Raw genomic sequence first — 18,445 nt, 5'->3', positions numbered from 1 at the left:
ACCCTTTGCCTGCGCCACAGTTGAGACCTTGTCCAGGTAAACTGCGATATGGTCATCTAGATTTTACATTGTATCCTTCTTCTTACCAGAGAAGATCCCACCCACCTCCCTCCAAGTTGGTAGAAAATCTCCACCTGAGTCACATTTCTGCCTGTAATTCTTTCTTTCCAATGAGCAGTATCTAATTGCCATAGAGCAGATTTTGGGGCAGAGTATGACTCGATGGAAGAAATTAACTCTACAAAACCCAACAGAGAGAGTGGTAAGGGAGTCATCAATTAGTAATTCCTCTTATAGTTTATAATGTGGCTGTTTCATCTCTGATATAATTGTTTTAAATATTTTTAATGACATCTGTAATACTGTTATTATTTTGTTAATTATTTGTTAAACTCAATAGACTGTCTTTTTATTAAAAGGCACAGAAAATGCCTTTAGATATTTATTTCATATTGGAGGAACAAAGCAGATAATATTTACATGATATCAGTCCAGTTAAACTTGTATTTTCCCTTATGGAATTTCTGCACAAAGGAAAATACCTTTTATAGGCACAATGCTTGTAACACAAAGTCCTTTGGAATGATATGATAAATATTACTTATTTTCAGATCGAAGTTATTTAAAACCAATTTTAGGGAGAAACCCGTTTCTAGAGAAGTAATAGAAAACCCAATTTCTGGCAAGGGGCAGAATCCTTAATTTCCTGTATCCTGTATATACATATTTGGAAGGGGTATTTAAGAATAAAATTTAGAAATAAGTATGCAGAAAGATAATGACATTCTTTTCTATTTTTTTCTTGAATTTGATCTGATTCTAGTAGAAAAATAAAAATTTAAATTTAATTGAAAGCCTGCTGAATTTTGCAAACTAAAACTAATTATACTCTAATCTAACTTTTCCCCTTATCTTATGAAAGTGTATGACCTCTCCCCTGCCCAAGAGAGTTGAAGAGGAATGGAGGAACTAACATAATAGAGTTTTGTGGGTGGATTTAATATTAAATAGCAAACTTGTACGTTTCTCCAGGTTCTCGTAAACCTCTGTCGTGGGTGTGTCTTGCTCCTTTTGCAGTTTCTTTTGCAGTCATGGGGGAAAAAAACAAAAATATGATTTCTTTTCTTTTCTTTTCTTTTCTTTTCTTTTCTTTTTTGAGATGGAATCTCGTGCTGTTGCCCAGGCTGGAGTGCAATGGAGCGATCTCAGCTCACTGTAACCTCTGCCTCCCGAGTTCTCCTGCCTCAGCCTCCCTAGTAGCTGGAACTGCAGGTGCCTGCCACCATGCCCAGGTAATTTTTGTATTTTTAGTAGAGGTGGAGTTTCAGCATGTTGGCCAGACTGGTCTCGAACTCCTGACCTCAGGTGATCCGCCCATCTTGGCCTCCCAAAGTGCTGGGTTACAGGAGTGAGCCACTGCACCTGGCCCCCCATGATTTCTATATTACCAAATTCATTTTTCTTCATGTTTGTTGTCAGTGCAGTGAGATAAACCCAGAGGTTGATGGAGGATGTTTCTATCTATCTTTCATCAATCAATCAATCTTTAATGAAAGCTGTTAGACAATATTTTTTGGTAAAAACAAACATGGTGTGAGTTGATGTTCTCTCTCTGAATGGCTTTTGCTTCATTTTACTTTAATGGAGAGTCTGAGTTTATCCCTATGGCTTCGAACATCCTAGTCATTAAGTAAGTATATATTTTTTAACACTTCTGTTAAAATTGAAACAACTTAACACTTATTCTTAGAAAAAATATTCAAATGACAAATTTAGGAAACTTACATATCAAGCTGATATTGTTATTGGCAAGTGTGGGGCTATTGGTGGATGCTACTTGTATTTTAGTTCTGTTGCTTTTGCTTTTTTTAATGACACAAAATATATTTAATATGTTAAATGAGAGAATAGGAAATATATTTAAAGATCTTTCAGGCTGACATAATGACCTCAAATAAGTAAGATGAAAAAGCTTTGGTAAAATAAGTGAACAAAAAAATGAAGTTCTGTGAATTAACAAAAGAAAACATGAGATGAAGAATAAAGTTTCTCTGCCGAAGTTCCGGCTCAACAGAGCTGTGAATGTGATGTGGCTGCTGCTGTTAGACAATATTAACAAATTTACAAAGCCCAGAGGTCATCTTCCCCCAACTCTTGGCCCTTCTGTTTAGTTTTGCATGTCATATCCTAGAGGGAATATTTAATAGCAAATACGTTAACTACATCCAAAACACCTGGCCCATATAACGAAGAGTATGGAAACAATGCCAGATGAAGCATGGCTAAAGAAATGAGGATTTTTGTCTAGAAAAGAGGAGACACGATGGCCATTTGAAAATAGCTCTAAAGGGCTACACCAGAATCAAAGAGCTGGAAGTTACACAGGGAGACAGATTTGGAAACGAAGACATTTCTAACATTACACCTGTTCTTAAATGAAATGGACTGCCTTACAAAGTCATGATCTTTCCAAGTTCCAGGCACCTTCAGCCAGAAACTGAAGACCTAGAATAATCTTTCAGGGAGAATTTGTGTTCTGGGCGGGAGGCTGGAATAAAAGTCACCCCCCAACTCTTTAAAATTCTGGAAATTTTATGTTGCTGTGTTTGTAATAGAAATCACAAGCCATGATATTGAATCTTCATGGAAAATTTGGGTGTGGAACAACCAGTGGGGAAAGCAAAGTTACCTCATCTTAAATCGGTGTAACAAAGCCCTCATTTGCATAAAAACCATCGTGGAGATTTAAAAGTCTAGCGTCTTGGTCTTAGGCAAACAAGTAAAAAATCACATGACGCAATTTATTTAAAATTAATAAAGATCATATGAAGCAATTTATTTATAGATAGCTGCAAGCTAAAAGCAGCGTGTGTGTCTAAAGATGAAAGTGTTAGAATTAATTAACAAAAGTTGTGATAGTTGTGATAAAACTCTTTCCACAGGTCAGTAAATTCTGGGCATTAATCATTTCAGTTATGAATTGCACAAGTAGAGGTTTTTCAAGGATGAGAAAGGATGCTTGGAAATGTGATTACATTTCTCCAAATATATGTGCTAACTTTTTAATAAGCAGAGGATCACCTGCCCACCTTATTGTTATAAAAATTTTAGAATGGTTCTTGCTTAGAATTACATATCATGTGTACTTTCTGCACATAAAAAGTTGGTTTTTGGCCAGGCATGGTGGCTCATGCCTGTAATGTCAGCATTTTGGGAGCCTGAGGCGGGAGAATCACTTCAGGCCAGGAGTTGGAGACCAGCCTGGGCAACATATTGAAACCCTGTCTCTATTTTTATTTTTTAAAAATTGGTTTTCAATGAACTAGTTTCCTCCAATTGCTACCACTGTGAGATTATGAAGCTCATTTCAAGATGCTCCTGTCTTGCGTAGGAAGCTGGTCTTCCCCTGGTTTTGCCCTTAACTTGAAATCCAGTTTCAGTTTTAGTGACCACAGGGGCACGTGATGGCCTGCTTTCTATCTGAACTCAGACCAATAGGTATCTTTTTTGGTTCTTCTGGTCTCCAACGTCAACAGATTTCTCCTGTTAGATAGAAAACTGTTCTGAAAAATTTGAAGCCTCCCTGTTTACTTTAGCTGAGGGAGAAACAGTTTTGGAAAATGAAAAAAAAAAAAAAAAAAGCACTTTTGGGGAGTACCTCTCACAGAAATAGGCCAGTTGGTGAGTTTAGGATATGAAACTACAGAACTTCACTTATTTTGGTAGGGTAGAATTCTAGTTCATGGAATTAGGAGATGGGGCTTTAACTTGTAACTTTTCCACTTGCTTGCCATGTGCCTTTAAATAAATGACCTCTCGCAGCTTCATTTTCTTCATCTATAAAATGGGAGCGGTAATACCTACATCAGAGAGTTTGTGGATTAAGTGAAATAAAATATAAACATAGATACAAAGTATTTATTTACATAACATGTGCTTACGAAATATAAATCCCTTTTCCCCTCTTATTTTTTCTCATTTGGATTGCTCAAAAAATTATTATGCTTGACATCACTTATTATAGAAACATCTATATAGGTTAATTATAGACATTAATTTATTGTAATGCTTTTACATCACAAGTGGAACCACATATAGTACACTTTCTCTAATTTTTTTTTTTTTTTTTTTCGAGACCGGATCTCACTCTGTCACCCAGGCTGGAGTGCAGTGGTGCCATCACAGCTCGCAGCAGCCTCAATCTCCTTGGCTCAAGTGATTCTCCTGCCTTAGCCTCCTGAGTAACTGGGACTACAGGCACATGCCACCAGTCCCAGCTAATTTTTGTATTTTTTTGTTGAGATGGGATCCCACTATGTTACTTAGGCTGGTCTCAAACTCCTGGGCTCAAGTGATCCGCCCACCTCAGCCTCCCAAAGTGCTGAGATTACAGGTGTGAGCCATTCCTGTAATCCCAGCAAAACCCTATCTCTACAAAAAATGCAAAAATTAGCTGGACATGGTGGAGCACACCTGTAGTTCCAGCTACTCAGGGGGCTCAGGTGGGAGGATCACTTGAGCTCAGGAGATCTAGGCAGCAGTGAGCCGTGATCGTGCCACTGCACTCCAGCCTGGGTGACTGAGGCACGCAATGCACATCCTATCACACTTTTGTTATAAGCTCGCATGTACCTTCATGTTCCTTGTGGTTCTGTCAGCAAAATCACTTCATCATGCCCCCTCTCTGGAAATCCAAGCTTTGTATACAGGATACCTCCGGGCTTGTCCTTTACCTGCTATTTAAGTGCTAACTTTAAAAAAAGTGGTTGAACTATTAACATTTGCTTCTTTCCTGCCTCATCATTTCATATTGACATTGATATTACAAATGAGTACTTTGTTTTCAGAAGGGCTTGATCAATATTTTCTGTTACCCAAGTGTCATATCTCAGCCACTGAAAAGTTTTTAAAGTGGTTTGTTACTTGCAGTATTTTGTTCCTTGAGGAGGTTGTGTGGGTAATATTACTTGAGCTTCATTTTGGTTGATTTGTATTCCACCAGTTTGTCTCCTCCTGGGTGAACACTGTCTAATTCCATGAAGTCGTCCAGCAAGTTTAGGCCACATTCCTTAGGGCTTCAAATACTTTACCGGTTTCCTCTGAGCTGCCTGCTGTGGACCTTGTTTCTTGTTTCTAATCTCTGTGAGGATGGATGCCACATCGACCATTCTCATCATTCTTGTGTATACTTCCCTGAGGTCAGAAAGAAAAAACAACCTTGTGAATCTCTGGATCAAAAGTCAACGGATGAAAACCTGTGTGCGAGGCCGGGCACAGTGGCTCACATCCGTAATCCCAGCGCTTTGGGAGGCTGAGGTGCGCGGATTACGAGGTCAGGAGTTCAAGACCAGCCTGGCCAACATGGTGAAACCCCGTCTCTACTAAAAATACAAAAGTTAGCCGGGCGTGGTGGTGGGAGGCTACTCGGGAGGCTGAGGCAGGAGAACTGCTTGAACCTGGGAGGTGGAGGCGAGATCGCACCACTGCACTCCAGCCTGGGCGATCAGAGAGACTCTGTCTCAAAAAAAAAAAAAAAAAAAAGAAAGCCCACGCACATGTGTGCATGAGCTCTCTCTTCTAACAGTAAATCCACTCTCAGAAAAAATAAACATGTTCCTCTCATTCAAAAGTTGAGGCTGGGTGCAGTCGCTCATGCCTATAACCCCAGCACTTTGGAAGGCCACGATGGGAGGATTGCTTGAACTCAGGAGTTTGAGACCAGCCTGGGCAACATACTGAAACTCCATCTCTACAAAAAATAAACAAAATTAGCTGGGACTTGGTTGCCTGCAGCTACTCAGGAGGCTGAGGTGGGAGGATTGCTTGAGCCCAGGAGGTTGAGACTGCAGGTGAACCGAGATGGCACCACTACACTGCAGCCTGGGCAACAGAGCGAGACCCTGTAACAAAACAAAACAAAAAATTGCCTTGAAAGCTGAACTTGAGGGTCTCACAATAAACATATTCCTATTATAGAGTTTTACAATGATTTTAAGGGACGTAACAATGTATGAACACTGTGTCCTTAACTTTTTATTCGGCACTCTAAATAAGTTTTATGATCCAAAATGGTTCAACAGTTTCAGTTTTCAAAATTGAACATGCCCTTAATAACACATTCTATTGTGTCTCAGTGTTCTGGTGTCTATGATGGGGCGTTTTCTGTATTTGTAAACAATCATTCGGTACAAACGCAGCATTGTAACGCATGCCAAGGAAGAACAGAGTGAGGGTTTTCACCTCAGAATGATTTTCGGAGTAGCCCCATACTTTTGCCTTGACATGAAGATAATACTAGCCATGAACATAGGTCTCAGGTGGCCAAAATCCACAGCTCAAAGGTTAGGCTTGAGAAGACCCACAGAGAGACACTTCACTGATGGGGCCGGGATGGGCTTAGCTGCTGCAGGCTGCTTACGGCAGATTTCCATTTTTGCCCTTGAGCTGTGAATCCAGGTTGGATAAACTGGTTCGTACTGTTAGTGTTTCAGTGGAGAAGAAGCATTCAGGGTTTTATTTACTGTAATGATTTGATGGTGGAAAACGGCTTTGACTTAAGCAACTTCACATTGCTCTTTTTCTTTGAGTGGTGGTTTAATGTTTATTCTGTGGTTAGCTATGAACCTTATTCTGTGGTTAGCTATTTAAGCAGAAGTCATAATGTACCCAGAGGTTCATTTTATGTTTTATTCGATGCGCCCGGAAGTTGAAAAACTACCTGTTTTGATGATAGGTTTGATACGCTCATACAGTTCTTAATTGGTTTTATATTGGAAGATACATGTTCAGGTTTATCCTTTTATAACTTTACATTTGGCTTTTTATGCCACATGCCATGTTCTTTCCTTGAGGACTGGCCTGTAGAGATGATTCTCTAATTTGTGATATGGGCATTTAAATTCCTTGATTGAGAAAGCCCATAGGCAGCCTGGGTTGGTGCTATGCCTGGTTCTTCCTGGGGCCCGCACCACCTCCCGCACAATCTTAACAGGTTTCATCATCCCAAACAAGACAAGACAAAGCCTTGTGGCCCCAGAGATACTGTAGAAATGAAAGAATAGTGGTATGACCACCAACGGGGTGAAAGATCTTAGCAGAGGAGAGTGGGGAAAAGAAATACCAGCTTGGTGAAGTGGCAGGTTTTGGCTAAAGATGTGGCTAGATTTGGCAGGGGAACAAGTGCCTGAGGATCTCTTCTCTTTGGGGCCTTCAAGGTTTCAGGAAATCAGATGCCATATCACATAGCCAATCTTGTTTCCCAAGACTCTTTATTTGACCCCTGTCCTAAATGTCCTGTAAACACACATGTCTGATTCCTATGTTACTTCTGATGCAGATTGTGAAATCAAGTCTTTACTATTAACAGCTTTTTATTGCTTGCTGTCTTCTTTGTGTTTTAGCTTTTCTTCTCTGCTGAAATATGAGCTTTTTGAAGTAGGAGGGAGATTATGAGTTTCTTTTTTATCTTAGAAAATATCGAGTTCAGTGATGGACATATATAAACTAGACATTAATTATAAGTTGATTATTAAAATAATCACATCCTTCTTTGTGGGCTAAGCTGTTGACACTGTAGTCTAATTTCAGCTATTGTGCCACTGAGTTCTTGTGCAATACCATTAAAAATGCCCACATTAAAAAAATGGCTATGATCTGAATTGTATAAAGAAGGTAATGTGATACCCTACCTTGTTTTAACCTGATTGTCTCTCTTAGCTGAGAGAGCCGGACAGACTCCATTTTTGTTTTTTCACTTGCAGCCCTCCTCCCTTAAAGGCATAACTAGTGCAAGCTGACTCCAAGCACATCCAGGAACGCACTTACTGATAAAATATTGAGGCAAGCTAAATCAGCAGTTCCTAGGGACGCAGTCGGGGGATGGTACCCAAAGCCCCTGCATTATCTCTTTGTGATAATTTGAGCCTCTGCACCTGGAACTGTTTACTTTTCTGTAACTGTTTCTGTAGCCAATTAATCTTTTTTAATTGGTTTGCCTGTTTCTGCTTCTGTAAAAATTGCTTCAGCTAAACTCCCCTCCCCTATTTAAACCACAGTATAAAAAGAAATCTAGCCCCTTCTTCTGGGCCGAGAGAATTTTGAGCTCTAGCCGTCTCTCGGTCGCTGGCAATAAAAGGTCTTCTGAATTAGTCTCAGAGTGTGGCGTTTCTCTGTAACTCGCTTGGTTACAACAGGAAGATATAAACAATGAACTGATGTTAGTAATATAGTCATGCAGCTAGATCATCAATGATAGCTTCCTTCCTAGGTAAAATACTTTTTAAAAAAGTATGGAATAATCAAATTAATTTGCAAAAGTAAATTTATTGAAGCAAAGAAACAATTAGAGCAAAGTCGTTAATTCAGCTATTTCAAGAGCATTCTAATGAGGAAATAAGAAGATGCAGAAAAATTGGCTAGTCATCCATTTCTGGACTGAAGCTTTTCCTGAAATTATCCAGAAATATGCCTAGATTGATGCCATTTCTTCCCTTGTGTCCTTGATTTTTTTTTCTTTGAAAGACACTCTTGTTGATCTGGAAGTTCCTTATTTAACTTGCACCTCAGAAATACTGCTGACTTGAGACGAGACAACCTTGCCATCCACCAACTCCTCTATGATGGTTTTAGTCACTCTAGTCTTGCTTGAATCTGAAAATCATGGGATTGCAATGTCAGTCTGGAAACTGTCACAGAAACACAGAGCAAGAGAAATGCAATCATATGCATTCAACGTGTTCTCTCTGGGTAAGATTATGTAAACAATAGCAGACACTTTTAGTATGACAAGCAAAGTATGCCTTTACTTTTAAATTACAGAATTATCATCAACATTAGAAAAAATGCCTACCTCGTCCTTGACCAGAACAACTTCCAGATCTTGAGTCACCAGATACCAGATCCCTGGATCCCATGTTTGTGGATCCTGAGTTTCTACCATCAAATTCTGCAAAACTAGAACCACTGGAGAAAAAAAAAGAATTGTTTTCCTTTGCAGTTTGCAAAGGCAGGAGAAACCCTCCACCCCGGGGATTCCTCAAGATGAAGCTTTGGATGTGTTTTAATTGGATTGTGTATGTTACTTTTCTGTGCCGCCTTGCACTCCTGGGATCAAGTGATCCTTCTGTCTTAGCCTCCCCAGTATCTGGGATTATAGGTGTGCACCACCATGCCCAGCTATTTTTTTTTTTTTTTTGAGACAGGGTCTCGCTGGAGTATAGTGGCATGATTACAGCTCACTGCAGCCTCAACCTCCTGGGCTCAAGTGATCCTCCTGCCTCAGTCCCCTGAGTAGCTGGGACTATAGGTGTGCACCACCACGCCTGGCTAATTTTTGTATTTTTAGTAGAGACAGGGTTTCACCATATTGGCCAGGCTGGTCTCGAATTCCTGACCTCATGTGATCTGCCTGCCTTGGCCTCCCAAAGTGCTGGGATTACAGGCACAAACCACTGCGCTGGCCTTCAGCTAATTTTTTAAATATTATTTTTTGTAGAGACGGGGTTTTGCTTTGTTGCCCAAGCTGGTCTTGAACTCCTGGGCTCACGTGATTCTCCCACCTCAGCCTCCCAAAGTGCTGGGATTACAGGCCTGAGCCACTGCACCCAGCTTGTGTCTGTTATTTTATTACTCTCTCTATATACAAGTCTACCCCTTGAGTCTCATTTTGGTTTTATAAAATAAATTCACTAAGGTATGCATTTTAGTTTGTTCATGACTTTGGTTTACCCTCCTTCTCCATCAAGCAGGCGGCGGTAGGTCTCGATCTCCATCTCCAGGCGTGTCTTGATGTCCAGCAGTTGCTCGTACTCTGCGTTCTGGCATTTAGTCTCACCCCGGAGGTGGCAGATCTCCTCCTCCAGGGCACTGATCTGCGTTTGAATTTCTGACAGCTGAGCCACATAGCCAGCTTCTGTGTCAGCCAGGGTTCCTTCCAGGGAGCTTTTCTAAGAGAAAAAGCAAATAAAAAATTCATAATGAAAATAAATCATTGGATGATTTTTTAAAAGTGCAATTTTATGTGGCACTAGAAGTGTAGCTTCACCATATAACCTATATTGTTATATCATTGCTTCTTCAATTTTGGTTGGCACTTTTTAAGCTAAATCTTTTATGTGAAATAGAGTACATTAACTTTTAATGCTTTTTATAATCATAATGCAGTTCTCCTTAACACCACCTTTTTTATGTGCCTAGTGAACCTCTTGGCAAAGAAAGAAAATTGCATTTGCCTATTTCCCTGTTGGAAAATGTGAAAAGCTATTTGCACATACCATGGCCAGTTGGGACTGAAGCTCAATTTCCAGGGCTTGCAGGGTACGTTTCAGTTCTGTTATCTCATTCTTGGCAGAACTGGCTGCCCCAGCATCAGTGGAGATTTGTGCTTGTAGTGATGCACTCTAAATACAAATATAATGCAGCTGTTGTAGGCTGGTGAAAGGAGCAGTAGAGGCTTGTGTGTGGCTACTGGCTTAGCAGAGAGGATCTACCTGCTTATTGAACTGCTCCTCAGCCTCTCGGCGGTTTTGCTCAGCCAGCTCCTCGTACTGCGCCCTCATGTCATTCAGTAATTTGGTCAGGTCGGTCCCTGGAGCAGCATTCATTTCTACAGTCACCTCCCCTCCAGAGCTTCCTTGCATACTCTTCATTTCCTAGCAGGAAGGAAAAAAGACCATCGTGATGCAAATAGAAAAGCGATGACTTCCCAGGCCGGGCGTGGTGGCTCATGCCTCTAACCCCAGCACTTTGGGAGGCCGAGGTGGGTGCATCACGAGGTCAGGAGATCGAGACCATCCTGGCTAACACGGTGAAACCCCGTCTCTACTAAAAATCCAAAAAAAAAGAAAGAAAAAGAAAAGCGATGACTTCCTAAAATGTGCCTAGACAACAATTTGGAAATAGGACACTGAAAGGAAAAAAAAATCAAATCTAGATAGAATTTACTCATGATTACTTTTGTTTCCTGGTCGTAGTGTGTGGGAAATTCACTTAGATAAAATTGAGTTTATTTTACTTTTTTTTTTTTGAGATGGAGTCTTGCCCTGTTGCCCAGGCTGGAGTGCAGTGGCTTGATCTCGGCTCACTGCAACCTCCGCCTCCCCAGTTCAAGCGATTCTCCTGCCTTAGCCTCCTGAGTAGCTGGGATTACAGGTGCAACAGCTGCGCGTCATCACGCCCCACTAATTTTTGTATTTTTAGTACACCATGTTGGTCAGGCTGGTCTCAAACTCCTGACCTCGTGATCTGCCCTCCTTGGCCTCCCAAAGTGCTGGGATTACAAGCTTGACCCACCGTGCTCAGCCTGTTTTACTTTTTTAGAGACACACTATCTGTTGCTCAGGCTGGAATCCAGTGGCATGATCATAGCTCACTGTGGCCTCCAACTCCTGGGCTCGGGGGATCCCCGTCTCAGCCTCCAGACTACAGGCATGAGCCACTGCACCCAGCCAATTTTATTTGTATAGAATGCATGTGGGGAGAAATATGTTAGCGGGAGTTATTCATTTATGTAGAACATGTTCCTACCTCCTCATGGTTCTTCTTCAGGTAGGCCAGCTCCTCGGTGAGACTCTCAATCTGCATCTCCAGGTCAGAGCGGGTCATAGTCAGGTCATCGAGGACTTTCCGCAGGCCACTGATGTCAGCCTCCACGGTCTGCCGCAGACACAGCTCGTTCTCATACCTGGAAGGGACAGCAGTAAGGCAAAAAGTTCTGCAAGCTCACTTGGCTGTGTTTCAAAGAATACCTTCCATTCTTACATATTGAAAAAGTTCTCACCTGTGGGCATTTTAATAACTAAAGGTTACTAAGTTTTCTCTTGGGAAATTTTCCCTTCTAAAGAAAAATACCAGTGTTATATTAATTCTAATCGTGTCTAACATTTTTTATAATAAAATTCTCATTCTAAATTTGCCTCCTTCTTTTTTCTTTTCTTTTGATGAAAGAATGGTCTAAAGTTTACCCTTGGGATGTTTGTAAATTTAGGTCATGATCTTCTAGTGTGTGTGTGTGTGTGTGTATATATATATATTTATAAAATGAAATAAAATTTATTTTTTTCCCCATAACACTTGTTTTCAAGTCTTCATGTTTCTTACTTCAGTCTGAAGTCATCAGCAGCCAATCTGGCATTGTCAATCTGCAAAATGATCCCAGCATTTTCAACAGTGGCAGCAATGATCTAAAAAAGATGTTAATAGTAAGTGAATCACGAATGATTTTTACCTTGTGTCTGCATGCCTACCTGTAAGGGTAGATGTTGCCTGTGTTATTAGCTCTTTCTTTGTGTGTGTGTGTAGAGACAGTCTCACTCTGTTGCCCAGGCTGGAGTGCAGTGGCGAGATCTTGGCTCACTGCAACCTCTGCCTCCCAGGTTCAAGTGATTCTTGCGCCTCAGCCTCCTCATTAGCTGGGATTACAGGTGTGTGCCACTATGCCCAGCTAAATTTTTTTTTTGTGTGTGTATTTTTAGTAGACATGGGATTTCACCATGTTGGCCAGGCTGATCTCAAATTCCTGACCTCAAGTGATTTGCCCGCCTCAGCCTCCCAAAGTGCAGGGATTACAGGTGTGAGCCACAGTGCCTTGCCTGTGTTATTAGCTCTTAAAGGTGACTTGCTTTGCAAACTTACTTAGTAATGACACCTGTATATCAGGGGCTGGTATATTTAGGACTAGAACTTTCTGCAAACAGATAACCGTTTGCACATTTATTGGACTAGGCACAGGAACCTGTTTTACAGGATATAGCCCTCTGCATATTTCTGCTACTTTGTTAGATTATCTCATGCACTTTTTCAGGAAATAGTGCAAAAATTGTATTTCACTTCCAAAAAAGTCTTTAAAAATTTATTTCCCATACAAAAGTGGCTAAACATTTTAGATTCTACTACATTCTTGTGTAATGTTTGCACCAGATTTTCTAGGAAGAAAATAATCCTAAAGAATATTTAAATCTAGTAAGACAATAAAATATGTCAGTCTGTCAGAATTCATCATAAATAATTAAACTAATGTTGACTCACTGCCATCATTCTTATATATAAATGATAATTAGCTGCCTGGCATTATGTATAAGTTTTCCTCTTATGTAGAAATACTGAAACTGAGATGGAAACAGAATATTAATGTCACATAAAATATTATAATAATTAAGACACATCAGGTCCCACTTTGCATATGTAACAAGCAAATATGTTTTCAAATAATTTCTTAACTTAAAATTTTCATTATAGTAGATGATCCGAAAAGAAGTGAAAGATCCACGAATAATAGAAACTCAGGCACAGATAGAATCTCACCTGGTTTCTGAGCTCTTCAATTATTGAATAGTATTTGCTATCATCTCTTCCAGATCCACCATCTCCAGACCCAGGCCCGTATTTGTCATACCACTCCTTGATTTTGTTCTCCAGATCAGTGTTAGCCTCCTCCAGGGCTCTGACCTTGTCTAGGTAATTGGCCAAGCGGTCATTGAGGTTCTGCATAGTTTGCTTTTCCCCTCCAGAGAAAAGCCCCCCATTGCCAACATCACCTCGCATACCACCACCATAGCTGTAGAAGCCTCCGCTGCTGAATCCAGAACTCCCACAGAATCCAGAACCCCTGCCAAATCCAGAGACCCCGCCAAAGCTAGAACCCCCACCAAATCCTGCCCCAGAGCCTGAAGCTCCCCCCAAACCACCCCTACTGAGCAGCTACCAAAGCCCCTCCAAAGCTGCCCCCAAAAGCACTGCTAGACCCCCCACTCAGGCCACAGCTGCCGGCTCCTCCTCGGAAGCCCCGGGCCGAGCTGCCCCCCAGACCACATCTGCTTCCGCCGCTGAAGCTGCTTCCACCGCCAGACACCCTGGCTGAGCTGCTGCCTCCAGCCCTGGAGGAGGAGACACGAGTCGAGTGAGACATCGTGCTCCTGCAAACGTGAGCTTGTCCAGGCGAATAGGAGAGGTGATGACGAACGATGTATTCAAGGCTGCCTTTTTGGCCTTTATATACACACTTTGAGGGTGTTCCTTTTCTCTGGTACTTCTTAATCCTTGTTACAGTTTTGGTAATCCGTAATTGGATAATTTCTTTTTCTCCAACACTTCTCTGAAGTGAAGTCAGAGCCCTGGGGCATTTACTATACCCATAAAAAAAAAAAAAAGAATAAGCTGGAGCAAAACAAAAGAATTTTCAGAATTACAGTTTTAATCTTTCAGAGCTTTTGATGACTGGTAACTTTTCTCTGGAACTGTAGTTCTATTAAATTTGCTTCATGATTTCACATTTGCAGAGAATATCTCCAGGTTAACAAATGTAATTGAAATAATATGATGAGAATAAAAATGTCCCAGCAGTCACGTAACTTTTTTATTCTTATTGTTCTCAAACGTTGAAATTAGCTTTCACATCAGCAATAATTTCAGATTTGATTAAGCATCCATCTCTTTGATTATTTCAATCAGCATGTTTTTTAAGGTTGTTGAAGTTTGTGATTTTAAGTTATTGCTTCCTTTTTTTTTGTATTTTGTACAACATACAAAAAGCATATAATTTGTAACAATTATGTTTTATGTAGTCCATAAGAAAACATAAATAATAGTTTTCCAGGTAAGTATTATTAGACCTCAGCAACATGTTTGTTCAAGTAGCTAACGTCTAAGAAAATTGGAAAGTTTTAGGCAGATCATTGAAATATGCTTTTCTTTCTGATTGAATTCTAGTCTGATAAAAAGAGAGCAACCTCCTCTCTGAATCACATTTCAAGAAATGAAGAGATGATGCTGATACTTCCTGCCTTCGTTTTAAAGCTAAAAGAGGATGTGTATCTGCTTCTGATAACTAGTGTTACAACTGGAGTGATTTTACAGATTCTGAACCGTCCTGAGTTCCCTTTGTGCTTCATGGGTTTTTGTCCCTTTGTACTTTAAACTGTTTCCATTCATGTCTTCTAGTCACTTCACTGGTTTAATAGTGTCTTTTTGAAAGACAGATACTATGTAATTCCAGTACTATGAGGTGCCTAGAGTAGTCAAATTCACAGAGACAGAAAGTAGAATGGGAGTTGCCAGTGGTTGAAGGGTTGGGGATGGACAGTTGTTGCTTACTGGGCACAGAATTTAGTTTTGCAATATGAAAAGAGTTTGGGACATTGGCAGCACAACAATGTCAGTGCATTTAAGACTACTGAACTGTAAACTTATAAATGATTAAGATGACGTTTATGTGATATATATTTTACCACCATTTTAAAAAAGTCTTAAAAAACAGATGCTTCCAGAAATATTTTGTATCCTCCTTAGCTTTAAACTTAAGTAGCTGACTTTTGTTTATTGAAGAATTTCTTCCTTATTTTGCCAGTTCTCTGTTAAACTATGTGCATACCTTAATCTTTATATTCAATCATTTGTTAAACAATGTTCTCCTTTTAATTCTTCCTTAAATTGTATTTGGTTGGGACACATGATTAAATAAGTGATGATTCCCTTTACCATGTAGCTCTTATGTGGCTTTTGTGCTCTACCTGTACTGTTTTCACAGGAGTGTGATGTTACTCTTCTTCATATTTAGGGTGACATGTCTCCAAGGGGTACAAAGTGTACAAACATTTAAATTGTTAAGCTGGGAGTAATTTTTATAACGCCCTTCTAAAGTAGCTAAAAAATGCACCACACATAATGTGTTGGTCATCCTGCCTCGCCCATCCCTAAAGCTATGAAACCAAAGAAACGTAAACCCTAATGATTAAATGGTATGCAAATACTGGCAATGGGAGGAACAGTCATAGAGTTTTTCTTCCTTTCAAAACTATGAAACGTAATCTTTCCATTTTCATAAAGACTTGCATTTGGCTGAGAGCACGTTTAAATCCCAGTTCCTTGGGAGGCTGAAGCAGGAGAATTGCTTGAACCCGGTGGGTGGAGGTTGCAGTGAGCTGTGATTGGGCCACTGCACTACAACCTGGGCAACAGTGCGAGATTCCATCTCAAAAAAACAAAAGAAAAAGAGAGAGAGAGAGAGATAGATTGAATCTTAGGTGTGTCTGGGCTCCCAGTTCAAATTTTGAATAGTTTGTGATTAGAAGTTTATTTTTACCTGTAAAGAATCATATAAAAGCTATATTTCCTTATAGAATATGATTTCAGTAATAAGTGCAGAATGATTTGAAGATAATAACCATCAATTTGTGTGTGTGTGTGATAGATTACTAGTATTTAAATATTTTTCAGATTAATATATTGCAGGTTTTTAGACTAGTAGGAAAACCAAATACTGAAATGCATGGCCTATGGCTCCTGATGGATCTTTACAGACTTGAGAAGAGAACTTGGGGATTCTATCTTCTGTTCATTCGAGAAAATATTCTGTTGTGTGTTTTTCAGGTAGAAGCATCAGATCAGAGTAGTTAAGGGAAGTTGCTGGGTTTACAGTATTTGTTGAATGTTGACAAAACTTTCTGTGGCAGACAGGAAAAAAGAAGGGAAAATATATATTTAAAAAAATTTTAACTTTTAACTTTTGTGGGTGCATAGTAGGCATATAGATTTATGGGGTACATGAGATATTTTGATATAGGTGTACATATCCCATCAGGGTAAATGGGGTACCCATCACCTCAAGCACTTATCCTTTGTGTTACAAACATTCCAATTATACTATTTTTTAGTTATCATAAATTATACAAGTAAATTATTATTGACTATAGTCACTCTGTTATGCTATGAGATATTAGGTCTTATTCATTTTTTCTAACTATTTTTTGTAACCATCAAGCGTCCTCACTTTCCCCCTCCTCCCCCATTTCCCTTCCCAGCGTCTGATAACCACCATTCTACTCTCTATCTTCATGAGTTCAATTGTTTTAATTTTTAGCTCCCACAAGTAAGTGAGAATACACAGTTTGTCTTTCTGTGCTTGGCTTATTTAACTTAACATAATGACCTCCAGTTTCATCTACGTTGTTGCAGATGACAGGATCTTATTCTTTTCATGCCTGAATAGTACTCCACTGTGTATATATGCCACTTTTTTTTTTTAGACAGGTTTTACTCTTGTCACCCAGACTTGAGTGCAATAGTGCGATCTCAGCTCACTGCAACCTCCATCTCCCGTGTTCAAGCTGCCTCAGCTCCTGCTTCAGCTCCCCGAGTAGCTGGGATTACAGGCGCCCACCATCACGCCAAGCTAATTTTTATATTTTTAGTAGAGACGGGGTTTCACCACATTGGCCAGGCTGATCTTGAACTCCTGACCTCATGATCCGCCTCCTCGGCCTCCCAAAGTGCTGGGATTACAGGCGTGAGCCACCGCGCCTCGACTGTGCCACTTTTTCTTTATCCATTCTACTGTCGACGGATGCTTAAGTTGCTTCTAAATCTTGGCTCTTGTGAATAGTGCTGTGATAAGCATGGGAGTGCAGTTATCTCTTTAATACACCAATTTTCTTTCTTTTGGACACATTGGAAAGTATAGATTTAACGTGTGAACAGTCTCTTTGCAATGCCTTTGCAATGACAGATAGTAGATAGACAGTAAATATTCCTTGAATTAATAAGAACTAACATGGCCTGATTGTCTTCATGAACAACTTGGGTCACTGATTACTTTAGTTCTTTACTATGTGTTGTGTTTTGTTTTCTGAATCTTTTTTTTTTTTTGAGACGGAGTCTTGCTCTGTCACCCAGGTTGGAGTGCAGTGGCGCTATCTCGGCTCACTGCAAGCTCCGCTTCCCAGGTCTACACCATTCTCCTGCCTCAGCCTCCTGAGTAGCTGGGACTACAGGCGCCTGCCACCACGCCCAGCTAGTTTTTTTATATTTTTTAGTAGAGACGGAGTTTCACCGTGTTAGCTAGGATGGTCTCGATCTCCTGACCTCGTGATCCGCCCGTCTCGGCCTCCCAAAGTGCTGGGATTACAGGCTTGAGCCACCGCGCCCGGCCTGTTTTCTGAATCTTTATGCTCCACTTCTGGGTTAGTGATTCTCAGGGTGTGGTGGTGGAGAGCGGGGCTTGGCAGTAAGAGGAAATGTTGTTTGGGAAGAGGGCGGAAAGGTCAGGCAAGAGTCAACCGGGGACCTTGCTCTAGGGAATCATTGTTTGGGCCAGCTTCCAGCTGGTGCCTGCTGTAGGCACCGCCAGGCTCAACTACTTGGAAAAGAAAAAAGATTTTGCAATAATAACGTGACCAAGAACTCACTCCAGTAGATCTAGCACCACCCATGGATGGATTGGCTGTGCCATTGTCACACCCCAGAAATCCACCAATTCTGTGGCTGTTTCTTTTCCTGCACCACTTTCTCTCCTTCCCCATTACCCTCGTCCATTCTTTCTCTTCCTGGTTTCACTTAAGTGTGTCTATTTGAAGGCTTTCTCTTCTCCACCAGGAAGCATCTGTTGGTCATGCCATTTTGCCAAATTTTCTTCTGGGAGAAAAATCACCTGGCTTTGTTCTTGTATGTGAGTGCT

At 40.5% G+C, this 18,445-nt stretch overlaps 1 protein-coding gene across 1 annotated transcript; it reads right to left on the bottom strand.

Annotated features, from left to right (window-relative positions):
• Positions 1–8,419: 8,419 nt before the first annotated feature.
• Positions 8,420–13,903, bottom strand: LOC108534748 (keratin, type I cytoskeletal 24). The gene is given in 10 exon segments (XM_017880247.1): positions 8,420–8,649; positions 8,849–8,961; positions 9,727–9,944; positions 10,272–10,397; positions 10,488–10,649; positions 11,524–11,680; positions 12,097–12,179; positions 13,300–13,685; positions 13,688–13,708; positions 13,711–13,903. Coding segments are annotated over 10 exon segments (1,563 nt in total). The 3' UTR covers positions 8,420–8,545.
• Positions 13,904–18,445: the final 4,542 nt, after the last annotated feature.

Source organism: Rhinopithecus bieti, unplaced genomic scaffold, assembly GCF_001698545.2.
Source record: "Rhinopithecus bieti isolate Rb0 unplaced genomic scaffold, ASM169854v2 scaffold_11744, whole genome shotgun sequence".
Taxonomy (NCBI): Eukaryota; Metazoa; Chordata; class Mammalia; order Primates; family Cercopithecidae; genus Rhinopithecus; species Rhinopithecus bieti.
The sequence above is the reverse complement of the archived record's forward strand: the minus strand, read 5'-3'. Positions and strand labels throughout refer to the sequence as shown.